Here is a 13,793-nt window from a genome sequence, read left to right on the forward strand (position 1 = left end):
TTACTTACTTCTTGTACTGGAGGCATCACCGTTGGTTACGAGCTCAGGATCTACCTGCATCCCATCTAGGCAGACAGACAAATCTCCCACCACTTCTGCTGGTTCTCTGTCACCAACAAGATGCAATGTCACCACTACCTGCTCAACTGAAAAAGGACAGAAAAGAATGGGGGTTTATCTTACTACATAACAAAAAAGTGCATTTTATTCAAGAAGCCAATCACAGACCACAGTGATCAAGGAAAAACAAACAAGCCAAAACCGAGAACTACAGCTCTGTCTCTCCATAATTATTTACGTTTTGTGCGGTAAAACTAATCATTTCCAGATGTCCATAAAAAGTTATTACTCGTACAAAAAGGGGAAAACTGGAGCATACACTTGCTGCTGCCTAAAGAAAGGACTGTCACTACAGTACAGAGCGAGTCTCACATTTCTGCCCACACTTCTAAAGCAATTAATACACCTGTCCTTAAAAACCTGTAGTTAGGAAATGTAATTCACCTTATTCTTCATACAGAGCAGATATCAATTCTATCTTCTGATTCAAATATTTCACATTTATCTAATGACATCAAGATTCACATTTACAACGTGAAGATTTTGCATCATATCCCCAGACCAAAGGTATTTTCAGGGTAAGTAACTCTTTTCCAGTGAAACAGAACTGTGAATCAATGCTCTTGATGAAACGGTTTGAAACAAGACCCAGTGAGTTACAGCAGCGTATCCGGTGTCACGCAGAACAGTGTAGTTACCCAAGGTAATTTCCACCCCGATCCAGCAGGACAGTGACGCTGGCAGGAGAACAGCTTATGACACTGCTACCAACGTGCTGCATTTACAGTGCCCACCTCTGAAAGCGCGGAAGCAAATGCTTCTCGAAAGGACAGAACGTAAGTATGACAGCACAAAGCTATACGCTATAGCAACATCAATCCGGTAACGGGTGTGTAGAATTCTCTATTTCTCTTTCAAGCTTCATAAGACGCACACACTGCCTAAAGGCTAGCTAGTTTTAAGATGCAGGAAATAATACAGCATAACCCCATAACATTATTTAGAAATAAAAACAACTTCACATCTTTCCTGGTCTAGCACCAGGAACATCTCGGAGTTTTCAGTTTTAAGCTATATAAAAGGAAACACTCTTTTCTTTAATTAGGCTTTCACTCTTGCACACACTAGCAAAGCTGACAATACCACGTTTTCAATGACACCACAGCCAGACTGTGTATAACAAAAAAGATTACACCAAAAAAGTAGGAGGAAGCTCTTCCGTGCAATCTGTAGCAACAAAAGGCGTTGTTAAGGGCCATCCACAGAGCTGCACACAGCTCTCATTAACCGACTACTCCTGACAAACTCTGCAGCACGCCAAGGTACTATTCATCTTATACTCACGTTTCATACTGTTTGATTTCAAAGTCTCATGAATATCCAGAGCAGCACTTCCCAGAAGGACATCAGATTTTAACGTCTGATGGCTCCAGACTCGAAAGTTTAATTTACTTACAGGAGTGACAATTCTGAAAAGAAAAAGTTGAGCACTGTGTAAGGGCATTTGTTGGCAGGGGAAGTGGGTGAACCAAGCAATTCACTTCAACTGTCACTTAAGATTATTTAAAAATCAAGAAATAATGGTGGTAACATCAAACCATTTCCAATTATCACATTCTAGTATGCAGTCATGTTTATATGTCATGTAAATCAAGACTGTTGCAAGACTGTTCATAGACTGAATACCTTTTTTCTATTATTACTATTTCAAGGGAAATAGCTATAGAAAAAATCCCAGCTCACAATTAGCATCTGAGTGTAACCAGGATTAGGAAAAAAAGTCTGATTCTTGCAGGTTTACATTTCAGAAGTGTTCAGCATTTGCATACCCTCATGTTAGAATTTTTCACACAGAGAAGGATGACAGCAAATTCACTTTCTGAAGAGGCTATTAGAAAATACTAGGACATCCCATAAAAAGGGAAGTACTAAGAAATACTAAAAATTATTTCAAGTATTTTTAGAAGATGACTGTTCCCCTAATAAGCTGGCACATGCTTACACCATATTATGACAAAGAAGTGGGAATATATACAAAATTATCTAACACTTTACTAGTATACTTCTGGCTTCACAATGCATTTACTAAAAACAGAAGAACACACTACATCTTCCATGACTACACAATTCAAAAACTCCTCTCACCACTTCCAGGAGGAGGATGTATTACTTCTACAGTGTGCTAATTTGACTATGTCCTTGGAGAACTGGTTCAAGTTTTACAGCCAGAAAAATGCCTTGTGGACCCAACTATCACCAACAGCTTCTCTTCATTACAAATTCAAAGACAACTTCAACCATTTATTTCTACCCACCTTTCACATCCCAGAGGCTTTTCTTTATTTTTTACTTACTTCAGTGACACAAAAATCTGAACTTCGTTCAAAGCATGGCGCTACAACCTGGAAAGATGCTTTCCAGAGAGCAGGCACAGTACAAGCAGCAGCAAGGTAAGCTTCTGCATAGTCCAAACAAGGGCCAAAGTTCGCTCTGAAAAATCGTGTGGGCTCCTAAAGTCGTACAACCACAGTGCCACAGCCTCTGCCAAACCCAGTTTGAATCTGTCAGCCCGTGACAGAGAAGGTACATCTCTGCTCCTAGAAAAGCCACCGGCAGAGTCACTCCCTAAACCTGAAAGCTCTTGATAAAGGATTACCTATGTGGTAAGACCCCCCCCACTCCCAGATCCATGCCAGCAGTTATGTACTGGGATAGCCCCTTGCTGGACAAGAAACACACAAAAGCAGAAATAATTTCTGCCACAGCAGTTACTTAGTCTTCCTCCCTCTGGTTCCAAAACAAGCTGAACCAAACCATGCTCATTTCAAAACTGCTGAATCTCACCAAGCATTCTGCAGCAAGATGATGACAGCTGAGACAGTGTATGTGACCAGGCAAATCTTGGAAAATAAAGGAACTCTCCCAGTGATAAGAAAAATCTAAATGCCTAGATTTTTCTTTTTCCTTCTTAAAAGCATGCTGACAACAACAGAAAGATGAACATCACAAAACAACTGATGTCACAAAACTTTTTTTCCTAGAAAGTTGCTCTCAGAAGTAAAATATTCACCTGCCCTCCATGCTCCCCTGAATTTGAGTAGCTACTGGAGAGAGTCCAGCGGAGGGCTATGAGGATGAGGAGGGGACTGGAGCATCTCTCCTACGAGGAAAGGCTGAGGGACCTGGGCTTGTTCAGCCTGGAGAAGAGAAGGCTGAGAGGGGACCTTAGAAATGCCTCTAAATATCTGAAGGGTGGGGGTCAGGAGGATGGGGCCAGACTCTTTCCAGTGGTGCCCAGCGACAGGAAAAGGGGCAATGGGCACAAACTGAAGCAGAGGAAGTTCCAGCTGAACCCGAGGAAGAACTTCTTCCCTCTGAGAGTGACGGAGCCCTGGCCCAGGCTGCCCAGGGAGGTTGTGGAGTCTCCTTCTCTGGAGATATTCAGGACCCGCCTGGATGCTGTCCTGTGCAGCCTGCTCTGGGTGACCCTGCTTGGGCAGGGGGTTGGACTGGGTGATCCCCAGAGGGCCCTTCTGACTCCAACCATTCTGTGATTCTGTGAGTTTTGAGAGATCTTACAACAGAGACACAAATTTTTGTCAGTGTAAGTTGCCAACACTGTATGAAAACCTTTCTGTTCTTTTCAAAAAAAACCCCTAACCACAACAGAGTAATTTTTACTAGTGATATTGTTTTTCTACAGGGAATATTATAACATTTATGTATTTTTAAATTATTTCAATTTAATTGTGAAAAACAGGTATTACAAGTGACTGTTTATTTTCTCACTGAATAATTTCACTTGTTCATGGTTGATAAATCCAGACTTTCACAGTCGAACAACCCCTTCAGAACATGCAGCTCCACCTAACAGACTGCCTTCTAGAACACAAACTCACGGTCCATACCCACCTGCAGAATCCATTACACTTTTCCATTTTATTCTGAACTTGAATGTAAGCAGCTATGCCAAAATATTTCCAAAAAAAGAATTAACTTACTCCACTAAGTCCCATGTCACATTAGTGTACTCTTCGATGAAGTTGATATGCATTGGGTGTGTCTGTTCAGAGCTTACTAACAAGAGCGAAAATTGCCCTTGTATTATAGGGTGGACTCGCACAGCGCAAGCCACAAACATTTCAATTTACAAAAAAAGAAAGAAAAAAAGGGAGGCTTTAGAAGATAGAAGAAAATTTTGCTTTTGCACACTGATGTGCATACAAAGCACAAGGTTTTCCCTTTCTTACAATACTGCTTTGCAGTGGAAAGGAAGGTAAATAGCAGTAGAAAAAACATCATCATAGTCTGAATGACAAGAAAAGGACAGGCACAAAAAAGCCTTTCATCAGACAGGACTGTTGACGGTGTCTCGAGAATAATATCCTAGACATTAAGCACAACCAAACGTGCAAGCACAAGGCTGACCTTTATCCCAGTGTTCCATGTGACACATTCATAACAGAAAACTAAATTTTAGAGAAGCTGCAGATATTTTTTTTCTTTGCTTTATACTACCTGTCATCTCACAACACAAACACTGGGGCAAGCAAACATCAACAGCTGTGTTCATCTTGAGTACAACATTACTTTTGTACTCTGAAGGCACAAAGTAATCAGGAATTCTGTACTTGTGACTGAATTTAGAAGTGCACAAGACAGAGCTAGCTCCTTGTGCTATGGCATGGTACACAACAGAGTGGTACACAAAGAACAGCTGCATTTTTCACCCATGGTACTGATGCGTGAAAAGCTGGAGTTGAACACTCAGTAGTCAGAGGGCTATTCTGAAATACCGTAACCTTAAATGTGACAACAAAAACCGTGCACGGGACTGTCAGTTTTAATATCAAAATACCTTACTTTCCTTACTCACAGAATTACAGAATCACAGAACCACAGAATGGTCGGGGTTGGAAGGGACCTATGGGGATCCCTCAGCCCAACCCCCTGCCCAAGCAGGGTCACCCACAGCAGGCTGCACAGCACCGCATCCAGGTGGGGCTTGAATATCTCCAGAGAAGGAGACTCCACAGCCTCCCTGGGCAGCCTGGGCCAGGGCTCCGTCACCCTCAGAGGGAAGAAGTCCTTCCTCGTGTTCAGGCGGAACTTCCTCTGCTTCAGTTTGTGCCCGTTGCCCCTTGTCCTGTCGTTGGGCACCACTGGAAAGAGTCTGGCCCCGTCCTCCTGACCCCCACCCTGCAGATATTTGTAGGCATTTCTAAGGTCCCCTCTCAGCCTTCTCTTCTCCAGGCTAAACAAGCCCAGCTCCCTCAGCCTTTCCTCGTAGGAGAGATGCTCCAGTCCCCTCCTCATCCTCATAGCCCTCCGCTGGACTTTCTCCAGTAGCTCCTCATCTTTCTTGAACTGGGGAGCCCAGAACTGGACAGAGTACTCCAGATGGGGCCTCACTAGGGCAGAGCAGAGGGGGAGGAGAACCTCCCTCGACCTGCTGGCCACACTCCTCTTAATGCACCCTAGGAGACCATTGGCCTTCTTGGCAGCCAGGGCACACTGCTGGCTCATGGTCAACCTGTCATCCACCAGCACAACCAGGTCCCTCTCCGCAGAGCTGCTCTCCAGCAGGTCCACCCCAAGCCTGTACTGATGCATGGGGTTGTTCCTCCTCAGGTGCAGGACCCTGCATTTGCCCTTGTTGAATTTCATCAGGTTCCTCTCTGCCCAACTCTCCAGCCTGTCCAGGTCTCACGTAATGGCAGCACAGCCTTCTGGTGTATCTACCACACCTCCCAGTTTGGTGTCATCAGCAAACTTACTGAGGGTACATTCTAACTCTTCATCCAGGTTGTTGATGAAGTTAAATAATGCTGGGCCCAGTACTGACCCCTGGGGGACACCACTAGTTAGCAGCCTCCAACTAGACTCAGTGTCGCTGACGACAACCCTCTGAACTCTGCCATTCAGCCAGTTCTCAATCCACCTCACCGACCACTCATCCAGCCCACACTTCCTCAGCTTCCCTAGGAGGATATTATGGGAGACAGTGTCGAAAGCCTTGCTGAGGTCTAGGTAGACAACATCCACGGCTCTCCCATCATCTACCCAGCCAGTCATGCCATTGTAGAAAGCTATCAGATGGGTCAGGCATGATTTCCCCTTGGTGAATCCATGTTGACTACTCCTGATAACCTTCTTTTCTTCCACTTGCTTGATGATGACCTCCAGGATAAGCTGCTCCATCACCTTTCCCAGGATGGAGGTGAGGCTGACCGGCCTGTAGTTCCCTGGGTCCTCCTTCTTGCCCTTTCTGAAGACTGGAGTGACACTGGCTTTTCTCCAGTCCCCAGGCACCTCTCCTGTCCTCCAGGACCTCTCAAAGATGATGGAGAGTGGCTCAGCAATGACATCTGCCAGCTCCCTCAGCACTTGTGGGTGCATTCCATCGGGGCCCATGGATTTGTGGGCGTCCAGATTGCTTAAGCAATCCCTCACGCAGTCCTCCTCGACCAAGGGAAAGTCATCCTCTCTGTAGGTGGCTTCTCTCACCTCCAGGGCCTGGGATTCCTGAAGGCCTGCCTTGGCTCTGAAGACTGAAGCAAAGAAGGCATTCAGTAGCTCTGCCTTCTCTGCATCCCCCGTCACCAGGACACCCGCCTCATTCAGCAGCGGCCCCACATTGTCCCTAGCCTTCCTTTTGCTGCTGATGTAGTTGAAGAAGCCCTTCTTGTTGTTTTTGACATCCCTTGCCAGCTTCAATTCCAGGTGGGCTTTGGCCTTCCTCGTTGCATCCTTGCATGCTCTGACAACATTCCTGTACTCAATATGTCCTTTAATATGCCACATACATTAATACAGAATAGATTTCTTTATAAGCACTGTGTCCTTTCCACAGGACGTAACGCAATAGTTCGTAAATATATATTGCAGACTGTAATATATTTGCTCCAAAAATTACACAAATATCTTCAATATCATATAACTTTGAATGCTTTGCTTAAAATAAAAATGCAACCCTTAAGTCCACTGTCAATTGCTTAAATTTAGCACAAATAAATTTGAAAATAAAATCATCAAACCTACACTGTAAGATGCTGTTTCCACTTTGGACTATTTGTATTGTTGCATTTTTCTGTCTTCTTTGACTGTCCGTCTACTGAGACTTCCACATAAGGGCTAGGTCCAAACCATTTATTTTTTTCTTTTAGTTTTGCCGAAATAACTGTTAAGAAAGAGAAAAATAATAATTTACTCATTAAGATTTCAATTGCAAATAATATTTTTCAGTTGTGTGCTTCAGTATTCAAGTATCAGGTCATTGATGCCTGACAACAATGCTCAAGAAAAAAGATACATTAGCTGGCCAAAAATTCTCTTGCATTCCAAATCTTTTTATACAACGCTATAGCTCACACAAATGCCTAAAGCATGCAACAGTACTTCTATAACATCAGACACAATAACTAATAATAATCAGTATAAGATCCACAAAAGTGCTTAGGTGTTGAACGTAGAAGATATCCTCTTGAACCTCCTCCTGCCTATCACCAGCCAAGAGAACTCCTGGAGTTTATTACACTTGCTTGTTAAAAAGCTCAAAATATGATCTCTCTCTCTCTCACTAAGGAATCGGGAAAACTGCCACAATTTCTGGTGAAAAAAATACCATTAAGTGAAAGAACTTTGTGTTGTTTTCTGTATCAAAGCAAACTTACGGAAAAGCTAACTAAAGGCAAACACTGAGTTTCAATAACTACCTGCTGTTCTAGAAACAACAAAACTTGGGACAGGACTTGCAGCTCTAGAGCTGTGTGGGGTTGGGTGTTCCGGGTTTTTCTTTGATTGGTTTTAGGTTGTTTTGGTGTTAGTTTGTTTGTTTTTTAAACACTAAACATCATTGATTGCAACGCTCCTCTCTTTCCAAACACGGTGGCTATGTTGCCTCCGTTCAGCCAAAGAAGCACGCGTGTGCAGGAGTCTGCCCCTGACGTTTGACTCTGAGATTAGGAGTGGATTTGGATCCCTTGGCAACACGAAACCCACAAAACAGTACTTAAGAGAGAGATATTCTCATTTCCAACTGGCCAGTGAACTCCACTCTGTTCTAACAAATAATAGCTTGGTCTCCTGTGTTTGTCACCCACCTCAGATGCATTACATCCTTAAAAAAGGATGACTAATTCAAGCCCATATGGTTAATCTACCTAGATTCCCTTTATAGTCTATTCTCCTTTAGAGATTTAGAGAAGTAGCTTAGTATAAACTGCTCTGAACTGCTCCCAAGGGCTCCCTTGAACTGCTCCCTTTCTCTCTATATTACCGACATCTTACAGAAATTAACTTCAGTTAGCTAACATTAATTTTCACCAATAGCTCCCCTTCCCTTCATGTCTGCAGTACTTCTATACCACAGCATTTCATGCCTCAACATCGCTAGCTGTCTCAAAGGCATTGAGACCTACTTTGAGGCAGCACAAATCAGCAGCCCAGTACCTACTTTCCGTGTTCTTACTTACCCAGACAACCTGAAAGCTCACTTAAAACTAATGGAGACAACAGAGCTGGGAGGTCAGGCTAGGGCAGGTGGAGGGTGCTGCTGTTCATAGAGCTGTCTACAAAAAGGAAGGTAACGCCTGCTTGCAAGGGAAATGGCTTGCTTGCAGACTGTGGCTGAACTTCAACAGAAATTAAGAACCAAACATCTTAATAGTCTCTATTCCAAACACTGAGACATTTCATCAACTTCACTTTATGCGAGTCACAGGCCTTTAACAGAACAAGCCTTAGACAGCCATTGCCACCTTAATCCTTAGCTCTGCTCTCCACAGCTACGCGGAGGATGTACCTCCTTCCAAACCTCCTCATCTTTTCTCTCCAATATCAATGTGTAGAGACAAGATTTCTCCTAAAGTCTCACAGCCTAGTGAGAAAAAACAGGCTTGTGGTCTCACTGTGACAGCTAGAGCCAGTATAATCTATTCAGTTGCAACCTCCTTTCTAGTCTAAAGCTTCCCCATCTATTTCTGATGACTTTTTTCATCCCCACAAAACCAGCTTCATGAAACTTCCACATATATCCACAGATCTTTGACACTGAGAGTGCAAAATTCACTCTTGATGCTTCTGAACATAGACCTGCATACATCCACAGATCTCCCATTCCCAGGCTTCATCAAAATTTGTCAAAGTGTAAAAGTGAGGAAAACTTGGTAATTAAGTTTCAACTGCTGCTCTGTTGGTGGGGCACTATGAAAAGCAAAGCACGTCATGTAAATCCATTCCTATGCAATCTACAGGTGCTCAATTACAGTAACATTCTCACCAACACTTTTATTAAAGCTCCTTTACAATGGTGGCCATAAAAACATGTAGCAAGGGAGAAGCAATAAGTCAAATCTAATGAACAGCAGTTCAGATTCACTTAGCTTGAGATGTAAAAAGAAAGGAGAAAGTGTTAAAATTGGTATTATGTCAACTGCTAGTAACTGAAAGCAGCGTCATATTACCTGATCACATTTCAAGGAGGACTGTTGTGTACAATTTACTTAACAGCATTCAAAAAGAATTATTCTTCCCTTTTTTACACAAAAATGCATAATTTCAAAATGCATTTTAGATAAAATCCTGAATACAATAGCTATATTTCCACCAAGTAATGATGGCATAACACCATCAATTTTATTGTGCAGCTTCTCTTGGTTTTTGTACAACTCAAAAGTTCCTGAAATGCAACACAGAAGTAACTTCCGTTTAACTGTGGGAAAAACACTTTCACATTTCTGGCCAGAAAAGATACATCCTTTCAAAAGGCTTACCAGTGATTTGAAGCTGTGATTTCATGGAAAATCCACTGGATGGTCCTGATTTGGACCCACTGCCAGCCATAACACCGGCTGAATCTTGAATCTGGATGAAAAAACAATGTAAACATTTGAATCCTTAGAAACTCAAATGTTAAATCATCTGTTTTTCAACATGCAGCTACATTGTACTGCAAAGAAAACCACCACCACAACTTGTTTTCTTCCTAGTTCCTTTTCATTTCCCCGAAGTACAGAAAATGGTTTACAAAGGGCTTAGTCGCTATTATTGCACAATCTGGAAATATTCACATCCTAGGCCAAAGCGGTCTTTTGATTTTGTCCCTTCAATTTGCCAATTAACTGAAAGTGAATTACGTTCTAATCACAAAGTTTGCTGTACCTCTTATGTCTGAAAGTATCTGCCTATTTTGATGTCGTAAGTCCTGGGCAAGAAGTTTATCTTCCCACGTCAAGTATTACTTGGTTTAAATAAAAGAAAAGAAAAAACCACAATCCTCAGGCATAGGAAAGAGGCTGAAAATGAATTATCAAATTAAAAAGTGAACCTCAAATTTAGAGAAACCCGCTTCTGTACATCTTCTGTTTTCACTTGGTCAGATCAAGTCTACAGATGGGCTGTGTTTCGACACAGCACTTCACTAACAGACGAGATACATCACTGCTGAAAGAGGGCAAGACAACCTTCATTTACAGCCCAACCCTCCCTCTTACCACACCCCAGTCCTCACGAGCTTGATCCTCCCAGCACCAAAGCAGGCAGGTATTCCTACTATTCTTCAAACTCAGTTCAATTCAGTATTCGGTTTTGGGGGGTAGGGGGGAGAAAGTGGACAACATGTATCGTAGACCTTCAATATTAACAGACAGAAATGAAATAGCGTGCTATTATATTAAAAATAGACATCACTTTGGAAATAGCCAGATATCCTTGTCTCCTGTTCACTTCTAAAACACATTTTCCACTCAACGTCCCTTACCAACTAAACTAGACGTACATCACTAAGTCCTCTACAGCAGATTACCAACTGGAAAATGAATGGGTTACTGAAGACTCCTAATTACTTGCTGGATACAACTTCCAGATTATTTACTGCATTCCTCTCATGCCATATTCCTTCCTTTGTGCCATTTCCTCACTGTCTTCTGTGGCCATAAGCTACCGCAAAATCATTCACCCACCCGTCCGTCTGCCCTGCTGCTCTCCGGGCTCCCCTCTGTTGCGAGGCTCAGCTGCTCTGGCCAAGCGGCTGGCGGATCAGCGGGGGCCAGTCCCCCAGCCCACTGCTGCCTATCGCGGCCAGCCACCGAACCTGAACCCCAAAGCAGACCGAGCATCACAAGTCAGCTCTCGGGTCATTTTCTGCACACAACCTTACTCCCAACAAGGAAAGTCACATGTTATCTTAAGCTACTGATACCTGTATCTCGCGTACAAAAGGCTGCGTGTACAACCTCACCGACTGGTAACAGCGCAAGCCACCTGAACAAGCGCGTGCCTTATCCTCTGCAGGTCACGCAAAACAGTCTGTAATGGGAGGTGGGATCTGGATATCGCAACTTTCTTTTTAGAGGCTGCAATCTGAAGCAAAAGTCTATATACTGTGGCAATTACTGTAAAACTGATAATTCCACGGGTATTTCAAAAGCGGTAAAATGGGAAGTTCCTGCATCCTACAGCTTGTGTTAACTACTGAAGAACACGACATCACCAGAAAAAGTACTAACAACTTGCTTAAACAGTATATAGTGTTATTAGTGGAGTTCAGTACTGCTAATTACTAGATTCCAGATGTAAATCACACAAATCCTGTTAGAGTGAAAAGACTTTAAATGTTACTATTTCAAAAGCAGTCTAAATTTAAAAGATTTAGAGAACAACTCTTAATTGTCATCCTGTGATTAGTTCTACCAAACTCACTAGGTACCCTTTATGCTTTAAGAAAGCAGTTGAATAGTGTCTAGACCAATACAGACATACTGGATAGCCTCAATGAGTCTGCATTTACATTTGCCATTTTCTACCTGGAGAAATAACTCCGCACACAACACAAATGCAATTACTGAAGGTGATCATTTTCAACTGAAGTCATACAGTGAGTACATACAGCGTACAACGTTCATTCAGAAGCACGTGTTAAAGCTAACTTTCATTTCTAAGCCTGCAAAATACACTAATTAAAATGTTTTTATTAATATTTAATCATTTTCATTGAGAATACGCAGAAAAATTCTAGCAGCTTCATCGCATCAGAAATGCCTGTCCTGCAAACATTTGCTGAGTTAGCCATGTGTATGTGCAAGTGTTTATGTAGCAAGACCGTTTTCACAAACAACTAGCTTAAGTAAAATTTCAAAAAATCTGTTGTCTCCCAATACTTCTACAAAAAACAAACCATTACACATCGTTTAGTTCTCTCAGCAGCCATAAAGTTGCTGACTATTTTTGAACAATCAAACTTAAGAGTCTTCTTTTTTTTAATGCTTGCTAAAACCGAGATGCTCTTCACTTAAAGCAAGCTCTATTAGTTAACCAGGAAAAAGCAGGAGAGTTCCAGAGGAAGCAGCAGTAAGCAACAATTTACCTGTGCCCTGCACTTCAACAGCCTTATTTCTCTTCTCATGTTTTCAAACACCCTGGCCCCGATGCCTTTTCTGCTCCCTTTAACTGCCAGCTGAGAGAGACTCCTCCAGCAGCAGAGCTGGTTCCAAGCCAGGCATCCAGCAAGGACTGATCACTGAACTCGTGCCGCAGCTTTTCTCAGCTGGGCACTAATTTCAGCCTCTTCCCTACCATGCATATGTATACTCCATCCAGATTTTTCATAACTCATAGAAATTTAATCAACTTTGCTATCTCCATCAATTTTTAGCTGGAATGGATCAGCAATTCAGAAAGTTTGCAGTGCAACACACAGGAAAAGGGGAAGAGAGGAGAACTGGACTGGCAGGTGGAACTGTATACACTTCATTTTATTAGGAAACAAGGCTAAAATACGTTAATTAGACAAATAAGAATCTGTGATGATTAATGAACTACACTTTGAAGCAGCACAAAGAGGTTGCAAAAAACAGTAACCCCACAAGTCACACACATTCAGCTGATTTCTATATATAAACTTAATTTTTAGCATTTAACTCCTCATTTATGTAACAAATACAGAAATAAAATCTCTTTGGTAAGACACCACTGTATTAACAGCTATTTTAAATGGTAACACCGCATATGATTTCAACTCAAAACCAGATTAGGGCTACTTACAAATTTAATCACAAAATAAAACAACATACATTCTTCCATCACTAAAATATTTCCATTTTATTTTACTATAATAGAAACAATATTTAGCTTTCTGTCAAAAGCAAATGTCTTTAAGGCAAGCAGTTCTGTCAGCAGCTGAATGTGAACAGGCCATCATGTGTGAACACCAACAAGCATTTTAACTGTAGCAGACCTTTGGACTCCTTGCCAGTGGAAAGGAGTACACTGACTACTTTCAAACTACGTTATATAAATAATCATTTTATGAACAAAAATATAATTTGTGAAATCATTATAAAGTAGGTATGTCTGCTTTACAAATTCATTGTAATTCCACAAGTTGAAGCTGTCATTCCACACAACTGAGAACGCATACTCAAGGTATCTTCTGCAGAAGATCACACATATCTTCATAAATATCAAGGGATTTGTTTGTGGGTTTTTTTTGTTTTGTTTGTTTTAAATTACAGTAAGCTGATATTGCCATTTTTTCCCCCCTCAGATGCTGCTACACACTTCCAAGAAACCTGCCAGAATTTGAAATCCAGGAACTTCAGTTGCAAGGTTGGAAAGCTGTGACAGAGCAGGGCAGCGCAACAGACAATCAGAGCAGGATCACCTGAGTGTAAGCATCACAGAAATGAACACGACAAATTATTTGGCATATAAAAAGACTAATACAGAACTAATAC

At 42.0% G+C, this 13,793-nt stretch overlaps 1 protein-coding gene across 1 annotated transcript in view; it reads right to left on the minus strand.

Annotated features, from left to right (window-relative positions):
* ITCH (itchy E3 ubiquitin protein ligase) overlaps nt 1-13,793 on the minus strand; it is a 72,296-nt gene that overhangs the window by 28,019 nt on the left and 30,484 nt on the right. The window contains exons 2-5 of the mRNA XM_075438304.1: nt 9,834-9,924; nt 7,102-7,240; nt 1,405-1,529; nt 9-146 (exon numbers count right to left, since the gene is read on the minus strand). Of these exons, the coding sequence (XP_075294419.1) occupies nt 9-146; nt 1,405-1,529; nt 7,102-7,240; nt 9,834-9,903 (472 nt within the window). The 5' untranslated portion in view covers nt 9,904-9,924. The remainder of the gene's footprint in view (nt 1-8; nt 147-1,404; nt 1,530-7,101; nt 7,241-9,833; nt 9,925-13,793) is intronic.

This window comes from Opisthocomus hoazin, chromosome 18 (assembly GCF_030867145.1).
Source record: "Opisthocomus hoazin isolate bOpiHoa1 chromosome 18, bOpiHoa1.hap1, whole genome shotgun sequence".
Taxonomy (NCBI): Eukaryota; Metazoa; Chordata; class Aves; order Opisthocomiformes; family Opisthocomidae; genus Opisthocomus; species Opisthocomus hoazin.